A 14,488-nucleotide genomic window follows, 5' to 3' on the forward strand; every position below is an offset into this window, starting at 1 on the left:
TCTGAGCAACCTTTTTGCCCCATTCAGCAACTCCAACTAGAGAGGTTTGTTTGGCTACTTGCCCCCTGCCCCCCCCTAAAAATAGATGATCCACTGCTGGAGCATTCATTCACCAGAGGTCCATGCCTGCTCTTAGCCTATCTTTCCAAGCCCGGCACAGCAGGTTCCTTGCGAATTTCCTTCTGCTCCTTGGAGCCTTTATGCACAGAAATCAAATACTATTGGACTAACAATACATTTCTAATTTATTGTTTTTGTTGATTATATTTATCACTCATTACTGTTATAGTTTAATTCTGCCCTATCTTCCGTCTTCCATGTTTTTACGCTCCCTGTTTTAATGTAATTTGTCATTTCTACCTAGATGTTAATTGGTTTCCCCCTGTTCCATTGTAAACTGGTACGATAGGACCTGGTCTTGAGTATCGGTATAGTAAAAGAAGTTAAATAAATAAATAAAAATAAATTTCTTGACTAGCTCTGGAGAGCTAATACTCCTTTCCTCAGGTTATAATTCTGCAGCCAAGCAGCTTCACTGGAGCTTTCATCGCAGCGTTCTGGCCATCGTCCCAGAGTTTTAGCCAGCGTGGCAAGAAGGCATTGCCCAGCCGCTTTCCTCTGGTGGCATGCAAGCTTCGTCCACTGCTCTTTCTCTCTCTCTCTGTTCTCGCCTTTCCTTTTAGAAAGCATAGGGAACGATGGATCAAGCTAGTCCTCGTTCCCTTTGGCGTTCGTGACTCATCAGGGCAGGCATGAGTTCGCGCAGTTTGCCTCGGGCTGTGCGGGTCCACCGGGCTAGGAAGAGAAAGTACAATGCACTACCCTGAGAAGCCCATCCTGCCCGAGAGGGTAAGAAGGAATCAAACACCAGAGCCCCCGACTCGGCAAACCTATCCTGCCCCTGCTCCGCGGAAGCACTGGGGGAGGGGGGGGGGGTACTGAACACACGCTTACCCCCTCCCTGGGCACAGTGAAGGAGCACCGGCAGAGCCCAGAGAGACTGCCCGACTCTAGCAGGGGCACTGCCGTCTGTGCACACGTTCATACAAGGATCTTCCAATTTCACTTCCCGCCCGCCCGCCCGCCCGAAGAATTCCCTTTATTCATTGAAGAAACAGAAGATCCAATCCTCCGCTTCTCGCTGCCGCCGCGAGTCCGTGTTGGTGCTGTTTTTGCACCACCGGCTCGGTCAGATCTTGCACGAAATATCTCCCGCCTACCCGGGAAGCCAGAAATTATCATCATCAGGCGGGCTAAGAGTCGCGAGCAGCTCCACGAGCTCTTTATTCGCCTGCCCTCTGCCAGCCTTAGTATCTGTCTGCTAAAGTCTGAAGTCAGCTGCCACGCATGATCCCCAGAAAGCGTTGGCCCGGGGAAAAGGGCCATGCGTCCCCGTGGTCCTGCCCCAGCAGTGCCCCGCACCGCATCCTCTGCTTCCCTCTGCTTTAGCTGAAATATAATAATAATAATAATACAAATATAAATTTCCTTTGTCCACGTCCTTTCCATTCATTCCTTGCATCCCTCACCACCCCCGAGCTGTGCACGCGAGGGCTGCCCACGGTACACCCCCCCCCCCCCCCCGTTAAACGAGAGGGCAGGAGAGGGACCGAAACTTCCCGCAGACACCTCCAGCCGAGCCCGATCTTCCACCTTTCCTCCCGATCTCTCCTTTCGCACTGTGCCCCCCCCCCTCCTCCTCTCTCTTTCTAATCCCCCTCCTTGCATGGCTGGTGCATTCCAGCAGTGCATTTTTGTTCTCTCCCCCCCCCCCCTTCCCCCTCGTGTCACAAGCAGCCCGCCTGTCAGTCAGCGGGTCTGGAGGGGGGTTGTGGGGGTGTGGATTGACTGAGCGGGTTGCACAGGTCCTCCTCCTCCTCCTCCTCCTCCTCCCCACACCGGGCTCTTCCTTGTGCCTCAGTGTCAGGGCTGCGGCCGCACTGCGCATGCTCCGCGCTCTTCAGTCACCGGAGCGGCTCGGGGCTCAGGAGGGAGGAGGAGGAGGAGAGCGGGGTAGGGGGTGGGTGGGGGGAAATGCCCGCCGGCCCTCCGCCTCTCCTCAGCACACAGTCAGCGACAGCCTCAGCCGCTCCTCTTCATGATCCGGCCCCGCTGAAAGGGACAGGGCGGTGGGGGGGCAGCAGGGCGAGAGGCAGCGCCGCACACCTCGGCAGACCTGCGGCCCCCAGGCATGGCCAGCTCGGTGAGTGCCGCGATTTCTGCGGGTGGGGGGCGGGGGATCGTGCACGGCGTTCGCTTTTTCTCTCCTTTGCACGGAGATGGAGGGTTGAGGGCAGGAGAGGCTCACGCAGGCACAGCCCCAGGATCCCCGGCGCTGCTCCAGGCGCCGCGCACCGGCCATATTCCCTCTGCCCCCCCCGCCGGCCGGCATGGTGCGTTCCCTCCGCCCCATCTCCTGCAAACCCTGCGGGTGACAGCCCCCATCACCGGCCCGGTGGAGGGTGCCCGGAGCTGCTGCATTGCATGGAGGCAGCGCTCAGCCGGCCGGGGGGGCTGGGATCGGACTCCCTGGAGCTTCAGCTGGGGAGAGACCTAAACTCGATCTCTCTCTCTCTCTCTCTCTGTGTCTAGGAGTCCACTTTTGGACGAAGTTTTCCCTGCGCCCTGAGTAGTTGGGCTTTTTGCCTTTCTGGGCTCATTCCGTTACAGAGGCGTCGCGGGCGGGCGGGCTTGGCTTTTCGCTGCAGGGTTTAGTAGCGGGGGCGGGAGAGCTGAGCCTGTCTGAGTGCAGCCTGATTCCGTGTGCGTGTGGCTGAGGATCGCCCCCCGACTAATGCACCCCCCCCCCCTCCTCCCCGGCTCTGTCTCCTTGCAGTGCGCCGTTCAGGTGAAGCTCGAGCTGGGGCACCGAGCCCAGGTCAGGAAGAAACCCACCGTGGAGGGCTTTACCCACGACTGGATGGTGTTCGTCCGGGGCCCTGAGCACAGCAACATTCAGCACTTTGTGGAAAAAGTCGTTTTTCACCTCCACGAGAGCTTCCCCAGGCCAAAAAGAGGTAAGGGGGGAGTGGGAGCTGTCGCGATCTGGTCTTCTGGCTGCTTACACGTTGCGCGCTCTCTTTGGGAATCCCTGGCTTGCACCTGCTGCAGGTCATTCCTGGCCTTTGCCGGTCCGGTCTTGCTCGCCTTTGCCCTGTGATGTGCGGGTTCGGGGCATCGGGTGAAACTAGCGGGACGCTGCTGACCGCTGGCTGCCCGATGTGAGGCGCCTCTGGTTTGACGAGCACTGTACTGACAGGGTGACTCTTTGGTGGGGGGTGGGGGGGGGGGGTGTTAAGACCCCTTCATGCTCCAATGTAGCCTTCGGTCCTTGCCTAAACTAAAGCCTGGATCTGTTCTCTTTACCCCCATTTCCACCTTAAAGAGTTGATTCTGGGTGACTGCTCAAGGATGCCACTTAGCCTTGGCTGGCCTGGCAAGCGAGAGCAACCCCAAAGCCTTCCTTGGCAGAGTGGCGGCTCCCCAACCCTCTCCCTCCCCGTTTTTTTTTTCTTTTTATTCCTCTTTTTTTTTTTTTTTTTTTTGGATGTGCAAGGAATCATGGCAAGCCCTGCTGTCACTAAATAGGATTACTTTTATTTCTTTGTTTTCATACCGGGCACATTAGGTGACTTAAGGCAGTTCTAGGCACCCCGGAAGGGTCTGGTTTTTGTTTTTGTTTTCCAGTTCAGTATCTCTATTTATAGATATTGGAACAGTATCTGAACATTAGAAGGGGCGGGGCCGCATGCAGCAGCCCGCCCCCTACTGGCTAAAATCGGTCTTTCCAGTGCCCTTTCTGCTGCAAGAATAATTTCCAGTGTCAGTCTGTACTGGGGCTGCCCTGGGCTTTAAAAAAAAAAGTTGTTTGCCATACTTATTTTGGGTAAATGTCTATTTATTTCCAGTCTTGTTAATCTTTCCTGTCCACAGATGAGCTATGTGTAAACTATGCTGAGATCATGTTACTTACATTTTATATCGATCACAGATTTCAAGCCACTTGTGTGTGTTGTGGATTAATGTATCTTAATGCACGTGGTAAAGTTAAAGGACAGTTAACATTAATAAAAGTAATGGATACTCCTACTTGTCTTCTGTTCACAGTATACATCCTCATTCATCCTTCATTTCCATTCATTAATAGTGATCTACATAAAGGCTCCCCCTCCCCATTTAATACTCTTCCCTTATTTGCCTTAGGAAGTTAAGAAGTAGATTCAATCTGCCAGTTGTAGGACATTTGACACAAACAGCTCATGTTTCATTTTTGGTTTTCATTTTAAATTACTGTGGTGGTGTTTTGGTATTGGGAGTTGGGCTGATGGAGGTAGCAGCCTGCACAATATAGATTGGTTTGTTTGGTTGAATAAGTCTGTCTTACTTCCTCCCCATTGTGCCATGTACAGTCTCCCATTTGATCTCTAATCTTTATTGGCATCTGGAGCTCTTGCAGCTTCTTAGAACAACATCATTATACATCCATTCCGCTTAGCGCTTCATGTGAATTACTGACAATTTAGAAATGGTGTAAAGAGCTGTGAAAAATGGATGTGAAGTTTAATGGAAGGCCAAGCTTTCATTTCAGTCCTATTCAGTTTGCTTGACTTATTGTTGATTCTTGCTTTAGATGAACAGCATCACGCAAATGGGTTGTTGCTCCATTGTTCTAGTGGAATATTTACACAGTGAGCTTATGGGCGGGCTGGTGTAGAATTTGCAGTCAAGGTTTTACTTAAGCACTGCCAAGAACTGGCTGTATGCACAGCAAAGGTGAGCCACCCACAAAATCAGTAGTGGAAAATATTGGTGATCTTGTTGCCCAATGCCAAAAATTGAGGGAACTATTGCTTCTGGCAATCACTATTCCTTTCTGAAGCAGTAGATGTGGCACTCTGTATTTTCTTTATGAATATACTTTGGCAACTTGTTATATGATTTCTTGGGATTCAATTATTTTTCTTTTTTTAAGATTTATTTTGGTTTTGCTGGGGTTTTTTTTTTTTTTTGATTGACTTCATTTTGCTTTTTTTTTAGTTTTATAAGTGCTTTCCTTATGTATTACCAGGGCTATCCTTGGAGGTGGGGGTGAATAAGGGTGATCACTGTACACCACTGTAGTTACCCCATGCCCTACCCTATAATTTCAGTGTTCCAGGGCCCTGCTGCAATTGATTTCACTATGGGCCCTGCACCCTCCTAAGGTCAGCCCTATGTATTAGAACTTATTTTTCACTATTAGGTGGGTAGTAAGGAGTTTAAAAGAATTAAAATATATCTAAAAAATGAAACATTATATGTCTTAAAATTGTTCTGATTGTCTGTATGATTTTGTCCAAGTCTATGAACAATAAAGAACAGCTGTGCTCAAAATTATTCAGCTGTTCATTTTGATCCATACTCAGCTCAAAGATATTAATTCCACTCCAGTCCTAAATGAAAATTGCATTTTGCCTTGGCTGCAAAGGTCATAGCAAAAAGCTGAGCCATTCAAAGAAAAAAAAAAGATACATTTTCTGAAAAAGATGATTGAAGAGCAGAGCTTGTGCAGAAACGTGTGTGTGCATAAAGACATAGATATGCTAATAATAAAATACTTATTTGTGCTTTTCTAGTGCATTTGTCTGAAGGATTTTACAGGCAGAAGTGGCTACTCTGGTTTGGGGTAACCATCGAAGTGGCTTTGCCATGTGGTTGGGGGAAGGCGGGGTTGAAAGCAGGACCTTTGTGCTACCAGTCTCGCACCTGGCGGGCCAGAGGTAAAGTGTTGCATCACTGCATTTCTTTTCCAGGCCTAAAAATAAAATTAAAGAAAGCTACACAGTGCCTCCTCCAAGTGCCGTTAATGATTACTTCGGTGCAGGTTTCCTTGGGATAGGGCAGTAGGTAGAGCAGCTCAGCTTGCCTGAACTAAAACCCCAGCTGTGCTGTAATTCTGCGGTTTAAATCTTGGCATGGCTGATGCAGCATGTCATCAGAGGTAGATATAAGGTGAGGCAGTCAAAGACAGGTAACAATAAATGTGTAATTTAGAGCCTAATTTATGAAGGCTGTTTTTCCTATTTTGTGTGTATGGAAAAAAAAACTGCTTAGCAAATAGGCCCCAGAGCAATTAGTAAAATTGCTGGGATTCACCATAGGTTGTTCTTCCTTTTATTGTCTCAACTTAAAAATAACCAGATATGTCACTAAACAAAATCCATGTGGCAGAAACGCACACCAGTCACTTGTTGAGTGCTAGATTTAGTCTCGTGTCAGGGGAAGGGTTGTTTTTTTTTTTTTTTTTTCAGTATTTGTCCAGCGGCTTCCCCTTGTGAATTCTAATCACTTGTGATCAGTGAGAATGAGGTCTCCATCTCCTGGGCAACCCTTGGAGGATAGAAATGCACATCCTCTAGAGCTCTCTCTCTCTCTAGATAAATCCTTGCTTGGATTCCATGAGGTGGTGGTGGTGGTAGCAAATTGTGCAACCCTGTGCAGTTTTGCCAAGGAAACCGGCTGGGGGATTGCTGTGGCACAGAATCCCCGGTTTGTGCTGCACCTCTGCGAGGCACCACTGTAGCAACAGCCTCCGTATTTTTATTTTCAGGGAGCACAGTTAAGTTTCAACAGTTCCTTTTTTTCTTTTTTTTTGTTAATGTTGAAGAGAGGTGTCCTGGGTCGGCATCGGCCCTTGCATAGCAGTGTGTGTGTGTGTGTGTGTGTGTGAGTGTGTCCTACCATGTTCACCTTTTATCACTGATTCAGACGGACCAAAGGGAAAAACAAAAAAGGCATTTGATTTTGGAAGGGTTTTCTTGGTTGGTACTGGCGCTCAGGTAGTTCACACTCTGGACAGCCATGAGATCCTCTCGGGGATCCTTCCGACATGCAGAAAAAGTCCATTGTTGGCCACAGGTGGAGGAAAGAGGGTACACATTCTTTAAAGGGTTGGAAAAGTGTCTGCAAAGTTTAGATGCCAGCCAAAATTTCTGGAAGCCAGGGAAAAATCATGTTTTTCCTTTTAATGCTTTATCCTTTTAAGGGGCATGTCAGCAGTTTAGGATGTGTGTGTGTGCATACGTGTGCCCTCCTAGGACTTGGCAGGAGCAGCAGGAGTCCTGGTGCTCCCAGTCTCTGCCACCCTGCAGCACGTTTGGGAGGGGAGGAGGGGGGGGGGCAGGGAGGAGCGAGTTGGCTGATGTTTGTTTGGGCCGAGGAAGGGAGATGTGGCTCTGTGCAACACTGGTGGCAATGTATGTTCCAGCTGTTTATCTGGGCATTTCTTTTTGCTGTTTATTTTGTCTGCTTCTGGGGATTTCTTTTAGGTCTTTGAGGTTATTCTGTTTGTGTGTTCGCTTTTATTTCTGTCCCATCCCTGCGGCCTCTTCCTTCCCACCTCTGTCTTCCTCCTTATTTCTCTGCTGCCCATGCAGCCTCTTGGCTGTTCTTTAGTGCATCGCAGTAGCAGAGGGCATCTGTGGGTTGCTGCTGCTGCTGCGAGTGGAAGGTACCAAATTTCAGGCATCCTGGGGATCGTTCCACTTTTGATTGCAGCCCTTGGTGAGTTCCTTCCGAGTTTGTGCGATTGGGTCCCTGAATAAGGTAGTACAAAGAACAGCAGGCACTGTTTTGGCTTAGAGCAGAAATGGATTTTGATGGACGGTGATGGTAAGGTTGCTTTTGTGGCATCTTCCCTGCATTTTATTGCCCAGTGTGGCAGGACTAATTTGACAGCATAAGTAGCTCATGTTGAATAACATTAATACTAAATGATATGTTAGCCAAGTGTGCTTCGGTGGTTCCTCCTCGTCTCAAAATAAGGGCTGCTCTCTGGCACCCAGCAAATTGTGGATGTTTCCAGTAGGCATTGCTGTTGTTTGGGGCTTTCTTCCGTTCTGTCTGTGGGGGGAAACCGTGTGATAATTAGAGCGCTAGGTGCATATTTATTTTCCTTCCATTCCTTAGAGGCACAGCTCGCTTCTGTGCCAGCCTGTGTTTCCGTGGCACGCTGCCTTCTATTCTCTTCCCCCGTTCCTAATGGTTTTCTTTCCAGCCTAAGGGAAAATGACTGCAGTCCCAGTCCTGGGGATTATTGCTAGGTGTGGTGCCTGTTCAACGGTAAGATTTTGTGACCTTGCAAGAAAAAGGCGCACATGCGGGCTTTGGCTGAGTGTGGAAGTTATTGTATTGTTTGCTGTGGTTTTTTTTTTTTTTTTTTCCCCTCTTAAGCTAACTTTATTTGTTTTTGGAATACATGCGCGCGTGTTTCTGTGTGGGGATGTGCGTGCTTGTGAAACATGCATGTTTCTGTGGGGGGAGAATAGCTAGAAAAACGTCAACTTCAAGGCAGCCCGAGCGTAAGAACATGCCACCTTGTAATTAGACGTTGACTCAGATCGCAAGAGAGCATTCTGTCTTCATGGGAGCAGTTTTAGAAAGCTAGGCTCTTCTGCGATTCCTTTCTGTTTCTGAGGCCTTGTAAAATTTACAGAAATGAGCAGAGCTTGGGTGCGTCTGAAATCTCCCAGTCATTTCAGAACTCTATGGGTTAAGGGTGCAGGAGGTTCGTGAGAGTTTGTTTCTTTTTAACTTCCCAATGGCTTCTTTTTTTAAACTTGCTGGGGGGGGTAGAAGGATGTGGGTGGTGGCTTTTGTTTTCTGGCGACTGAGCACATTGGTTGGGTTCTCTTCTTTTTATGACTTTGGGCTGACTAAGATGTCATAGCCCAACCGTCTAGGGCCAGAGTGCCCCAGGTTTTGGGCTTTGCTGGAAATGTTGCCTTTTGACCCATGGTTGCCTCTGGCCCTCGGTGTAGTTCCAGTATGATAATTTGACCCATTGCACAAAGAAAGGCATGGTATTGCTAAGTTGTTCAGAATATCAATTAGCCTGTTTACTTGGCATGCCATGGGTTTTCAAGATATCTCTAATGAATATACATGAGATTTATTTGCATGCACTATCTCCTGTGTATGAAAATATTTCTCATGCATATTTATTAGGGATATCCTGATAACCCGACTGGCTGGGGAGGCCTGTAGGACCGTTTTGAGCACCCCTGGCTTAATACAAGCTTGGATAAATGCACTTCTCAGAATTTTCTCAAACTCCTAGAACTTTAAGATCTTCCTAGCATGGACTCCTGGATGTACTATCTGTAAAACAGACAAATTTAGCTGAGGCAAGGGATTGTGTATTCTCGGCTGAAGCCACCTAGCTCTGGAACACTCTTCCTGTGTCCTTATTGCAAATTGAATGCACTAAGACTTTTAAAACTTTGTTAAAAACTCTATTTCTTAAACAGACCTTTGAGTAATACTTTGAGAAGTAACAGAGATACTTTCCTTATTTTTTTCAATGATCATAATGCAGTTGCAGATTTTTGTTATTTTTGTTATTGTATTCTTGTTTACCTGGGTTTTTCTCTTTTGATTATTATGAATGTCTATGTTGTACATCACTTAGGGCCTCAACGGGGGGTGGTCCTGCACTAGCCGGCAGCGATCGCACCTCCACCCCCATCTTGGTATCGCACGCGATAAGGGACTTTTCGCGTGCGATCCATCTGGTAAATGACCCCCTTAGTGCCTTCGCTAAAGCAATTAATACATTTTAATAGGCTAAACTAAACAAATGAAATTTAATGTGAATAAGTGCAAAGTGATGTAGTTATATGATGTTATGTTCCATATTAGGAGTAATAACCCAAGAAAAGGATTTGGGTGTCATCGTAAACAATACCTTGAAATCCACAACTTAGTGTGTTGCGGTGATCAAAAAGGCAAACAGAATGTTAGAAATTATTAGGAAAGGAATGGAGAATAAAATGGAGAATGTCATAGCATCTCTGTATTGCTCCATGATGAGGCCACATCTAGAGTACTGTGTGCAGTTCTGGTTGCCACATCTCAAAAAAGATATAGCTGAACTGAAGGGGATGGAACGGTTCGCCTATGAGGAAAGGGTAAAGAGGTTAGGGCTGTTTAGTTGGGAAAAGAGACAGCTGAGGGGGCATATGATAGAGGTCAATACAATCATGAGTGGAATAGATTGGGTTAAATGTGAATCGGTTATGTTCTCTTTAAAATCATGCATGCCATGAAGTTGTAAGTAGCACATTTAAAACAAATCGGAGAAAATTCTTTTTCATTCAATTAAGCTTTGGAATTCATTGCTGGAAGATGCGGTAAAGGAAACTAGTTTAGCTGGGCTTATGAAAGGTTTGGACCAGGTAGACTTGGGAAAAGCCACTACTTATCCCTGGGTGTTAACATGTTAACAGCATGGGATCCTGCCAGGTACTTGAGACCTGGATTGGCCACTGTTGGAAACAGGGTACTGAGCTTGATGGACCCTCGATCTGACCCAGAATGGCAAATCTAATATTCTTGTAATAAAAACAAAACCTCAATAAATACACTAAAATTCCAGCCAAACCACCTAATTCAATTAGAGAAGGCATGGTTAAATAACCATGTCTTTAAGCCCTTTTTAAATTTTGCCGAATTAAGCTCAGAGCACAAAACCAAGGGTAATGCATTCATAAGATTGAGGCCTGATAACTACAAGTAAAACAGCCTAATCTCTATAGGAGAAGAAACTCACAAAGGTGCTTGTTGTTGTGAAGAGGGTAATATCACTCAGGAGCATAACAGATCAACAAATCTGCCAAATCCTGAGGCTGATCTGTATGTAGTGCTTTAAAAGCAAGAAGCAATATCTCAATAAAGATATAGCAGAACTAGAAAAGATACGGAGCAGGGCAATCAAAATGATAGAGGAGATGGAACGATTCCTCTATGAGAAAAGGCTAAAGAGGTTAGGGCTCTTCAGCTTGGAGAAGAAATGGCTGAGGGAAGATATGATAGAGGTCTATAAAATAATGAGTGGAGTGAAACACATAAATGAAAATTGGTTGTTTTACTCTTTCAAAAAGTACAAAGACTAGGGGGATACACAAAATTATTAGGTATTACATTTAAGATAAATAGTAGTAAATATTTGTGTACTCAGTGCATAATTGGACTCTGGAATGTGTTGCCAGAGGATGTGGTAAAGGCTGTTAGTGAGGCTGCGTTTAAAAAAGATTTGGACAAGTTCCTGGAAGAAAAGTCCACAACCTATTATTAAGATAGACTTGGGGAAATCCACTGTGCTTATTTTTGGGATAAGCAGCTTGGAATCTGTTTACCCTTGGGATCCTGCCAGGTACTTGTGACCTGGATTGGCCACTGTTGGAAGCAGGATACTGGGCTTGATGGACCTTTGGTCTGACCCAGTATGGCAAATTTTATGCTCTTAAGCCTCATTCTACATAAAACCGGAAGGCAATGCAGCTCCGTCAACTGATCCCATATGATCTTACTTCCTTAAAACATAAAAAGCCTTTGCTGCAGTATTTTGTGACAGTTGTAATCTCCTCAAGGAAGAAACAGAGAGACCCCGATCAAAAGCCTTACAAAAAATCAATTCGACTAAGCACTAGTGCATGACACAATGTAATAAGGTCATATCTAATCAAAAAAGGTTTCACGTGCCTAATAAAACGCAAGCCATAAAAACAAATATGAACCAATGATGCCACTTGTTGGGTAATAGTCAAACTAGAGTTGATCTTTATTCTCAAAATAGAAATCACATCCTTAAGCGGAACAGAGGATCAGACATAACAGGAGGAATAGGCAGAGGCTCCCTTTTCCTACTTACTTATAGCGCCTCTGACTTTTTTGGATTGGCTATAAGTTTTTATGAACAGCCAACCAATATCAAGACAAATATAAACATTCTTCCAGCTCTTTAAGATTCACCTGGGGATTAAATGCCACCACCTGAATATCATCGGCTTTGAAAACTGCCCTAAAACCCGCTTCCTGTGTTGCCAAATAGAAATGTGAAACTTGAGCCAAATTCCTGGATGCAGTGTCTGCTTACTCTAGGTCCAGGGAGGGCTGTGGATGCTGTAAAGGTGACGCTCATAGCCTTAAGGGGGGAGGGGGGCATTTGCTGAAGGCGGCCTCAGACTGGGAGCCCTCTGAAAAGTCAGATCTCTGCAGCGACTGCCTTTTTAGAGTGTGGGGGGGGGGGGGGGGGGGGGGGGGGGGGGGAGCGAGGAGCCATGAACGAAGGCCCCCATTTCTTTAACGTTTTCATTCGTTTTTGATTACCTGCATTGCCCCATAGGCTTCCAAGGGGGGGGGGGGGATACAATAAAAAGAATGAGAAATGGAATACAATACATGATGCAATCAATCCACAGGATCAGGAAAATGTTGAATGCCGGTACGAATGCATCAGGGGTCCTCTCTCATAAAGGGCCGAGGCGTAGCGTCTGGGGCAGGTTTCAGCTGAGCTGGCATGTGGATGAAGGAGAACCAGGCTAAAAATAAAAAACCCAAACAGATTGCCTTGATCCTGCTCTTGAGCTTGTAGTGAAATCATTCTTGTAAGGTGGCAGTCCATGGAGTAATATTCGCCTTTGGCACGCTGCTGTCAGATGGTGCTGAAGTTCACTTCTGATATGAGCAGAAATGAGCTGCTTTTTTTTTAAATTTTTTAATTGCAGGATATGAAAATTCCAGTTGCTATCCATGCTGGTTGCAAGAAATTTTACGCTGGTGAGAGACTCGCTGGCACTGTGCCAGGGAATCGGGGCTTAACAGGAAAGCCCTTCCTTCACTTGCTTTAGCTCCGGCCTCCTCTGCCGGCCTTATTCGTTTATTGATTCTTAGATTTGTAACAGGGTTGAGGTGAGAAAAATTTGGGGCGGTTACATTTTGGCATCCGCCATCACGGTCACTGAAAGGAACCTCTGCGTCTTCGTTGCCAGGGGGCAGGTTCCCTGCTCCGTAGGTCACACACAAGAGGGGACAGGCCTGGGGTGGGATGGGAGGAAGAAGCTGCAGAGAGGGGAGAGCAGAAGAAATGTAAATGAGCGAAAAACAAAATAAGGAAAAAAAAATGTAAAGGAAATAGAAGTAAAATTAGAAAAAAAAACAAAACTTGTAACTCTGTGAGAAAAACATTTTTTGTATTTCTCTGGCTCCTAAAATGTTTGGCTGCCACCCAAGTTTTTTGTAAACCTTTTCTACTCCTGGTTATCAGCAGAATAAAGGAGATTAAATAAATAAATACCTGTTTTGAGGATTGGGGGCCTACGATGAGGCCCGGAAAGCCTGAGGAGCTGACCTGGTTATGGAGCCACGGTGGGGAAGTGGCAGGAGCCTCAAACTATTGGAAACCCCCCAGAGACTTAACCACTGACCACAAGCGTGACAACAGCAGCACCAGCAGCAAGGAGAATCCAGCCCGGGAGGTTTACATCACTAATAACCCGTAGGGCCCAGGGGAGAAGCGAGAGAGCCGTGCTAGAAAGATGCAACTCCCCATAAAGCCCCAACCCCCTCCCCCTTCTGCTGCGGCTTGAGTTGAGTTTAGTGCCAGAGGGGAGGAAGCCGGACGAGATCAAACAAGGAGAGGTGCCCACTAAGAGCAGAGGAAGCGGGGGGGGGAGGCAGAGGGGCACTGCTGCAGGGATGCAAAGCTGAGATGGCACGGGCGGGGGAGAGGAAGAGGAGTACAAGCAGACCTGAGATAGGCCAGAGAAGGAGAACGTAGCATGGCACTCGAATTTTCTGAAGACAGCTGAGAGCGCCAGACGTGGGCTTCCTAGCGGGTAGGAACCACCAAGGAGGGGGGGAGGAGCCCCTTCCTGTTTCCTCCGCTGACCCTTGCTGGTGCCACCTCATTGCCCAGAAAGGGCATCAGTAGCTATGTGGCGATCTGTTGATTTCAGATTGAGTAAATCTAGCGCCTGTACGTTTTTTTTTTTTTTAGCCAGTGCAGCTGGGGCTGAACTTTCCTGTCCCTGAGTGTAACATTAATTGAATTCCACTTCGTTGCCTGTGATTATTGCCCGGGAAAGCTGTTACTCGGCGCAGCCTGTGTGTAAACATGGCCAGCAGTAACCCCGATGACTTATCTGAGTTCAGAGTCCCAGGAAATCTGACCCAGTAAAGCCCAGCTTGGCCTGGGAGTTTCCTCTAGATATCTGTGACCCTCTTGAATCCTCTCCGGAGAGCCATTGCCATTGCGTAAGATTCTGTGATGGCACACGATTGATTTTTATTTGCTCCTGTGCCCACTTACTGCAGCGTTACGTGCCAAAGAAAGCAGCAATGGACTGATCTATTCAGACTCTCCCACCCACCCCGGCACACACACAAATAAGTGGCTTTGCGGCTGTGGGCTGCTCGCATTATTACTTCAGAGAAATAATAGCTTTGGTCTGGAAGCTTTGTATATGGCACGTTTGCTTTTGACCTGTTCACTGAAGAAAGCAATCTCGTGTGTGTATTATATCTATATCTGTATCTATCTATATATATGTGTGTGTGTGTCTATATACGTATATAATATGCTACTAGTAAAAGCCCATCCAAAGATGGGGAAATACTGAGAAGAGTAGGAAGTGCGTAATTGAGATGTTTGTTGTTTGGTAGTTCGTAG

The 14,488-nt window shown here is 46.9% G+C and overlaps 1 protein-coding gene across 2 annotated transcripts in view; it reads left to right on the plus strand.

Annotated features, from left to right (window-relative positions):
• Window positions 1-2,021: 2,021 nt before the first annotated feature.
• MLLT3 (MLLT3 super elongation complex subunit) overlaps window positions 2,022-14,488 on the plus strand; it is a 476,339-nt gene continuing 463,872 nt past the window's right edge. For both annotated transcript variants that reach the window (XM_029606926.1, XM_029606935.1), the window contains exons 1-2: window positions 2,022-2,203; window positions 2,837-3,017. In XM_029606926.1, coding sequence (XP_029462786.1) covers window positions 2,192-2,203; window positions 2,837-3,017 — 193 coding nt within the window. In that variant the 5' untranslated portion in view covers window positions 2,022-2,191. The remainder of the gene's footprint in view (window positions 2,204-2,836; window positions 3,018-14,488) is intronic.

The sequence above is a fragment of the Rhinatrema bivittatum genome, chromosome 1 (assembly GCF_901001135.1).
Source record: "Rhinatrema bivittatum chromosome 1, aRhiBiv1.1, whole genome shotgun sequence".
Lineage (NCBI taxonomy): Eukaryota > Metazoa > Chordata > Amphibia > Gymnophiona > Rhinatrematidae > Rhinatrema > Rhinatrema bivittatum.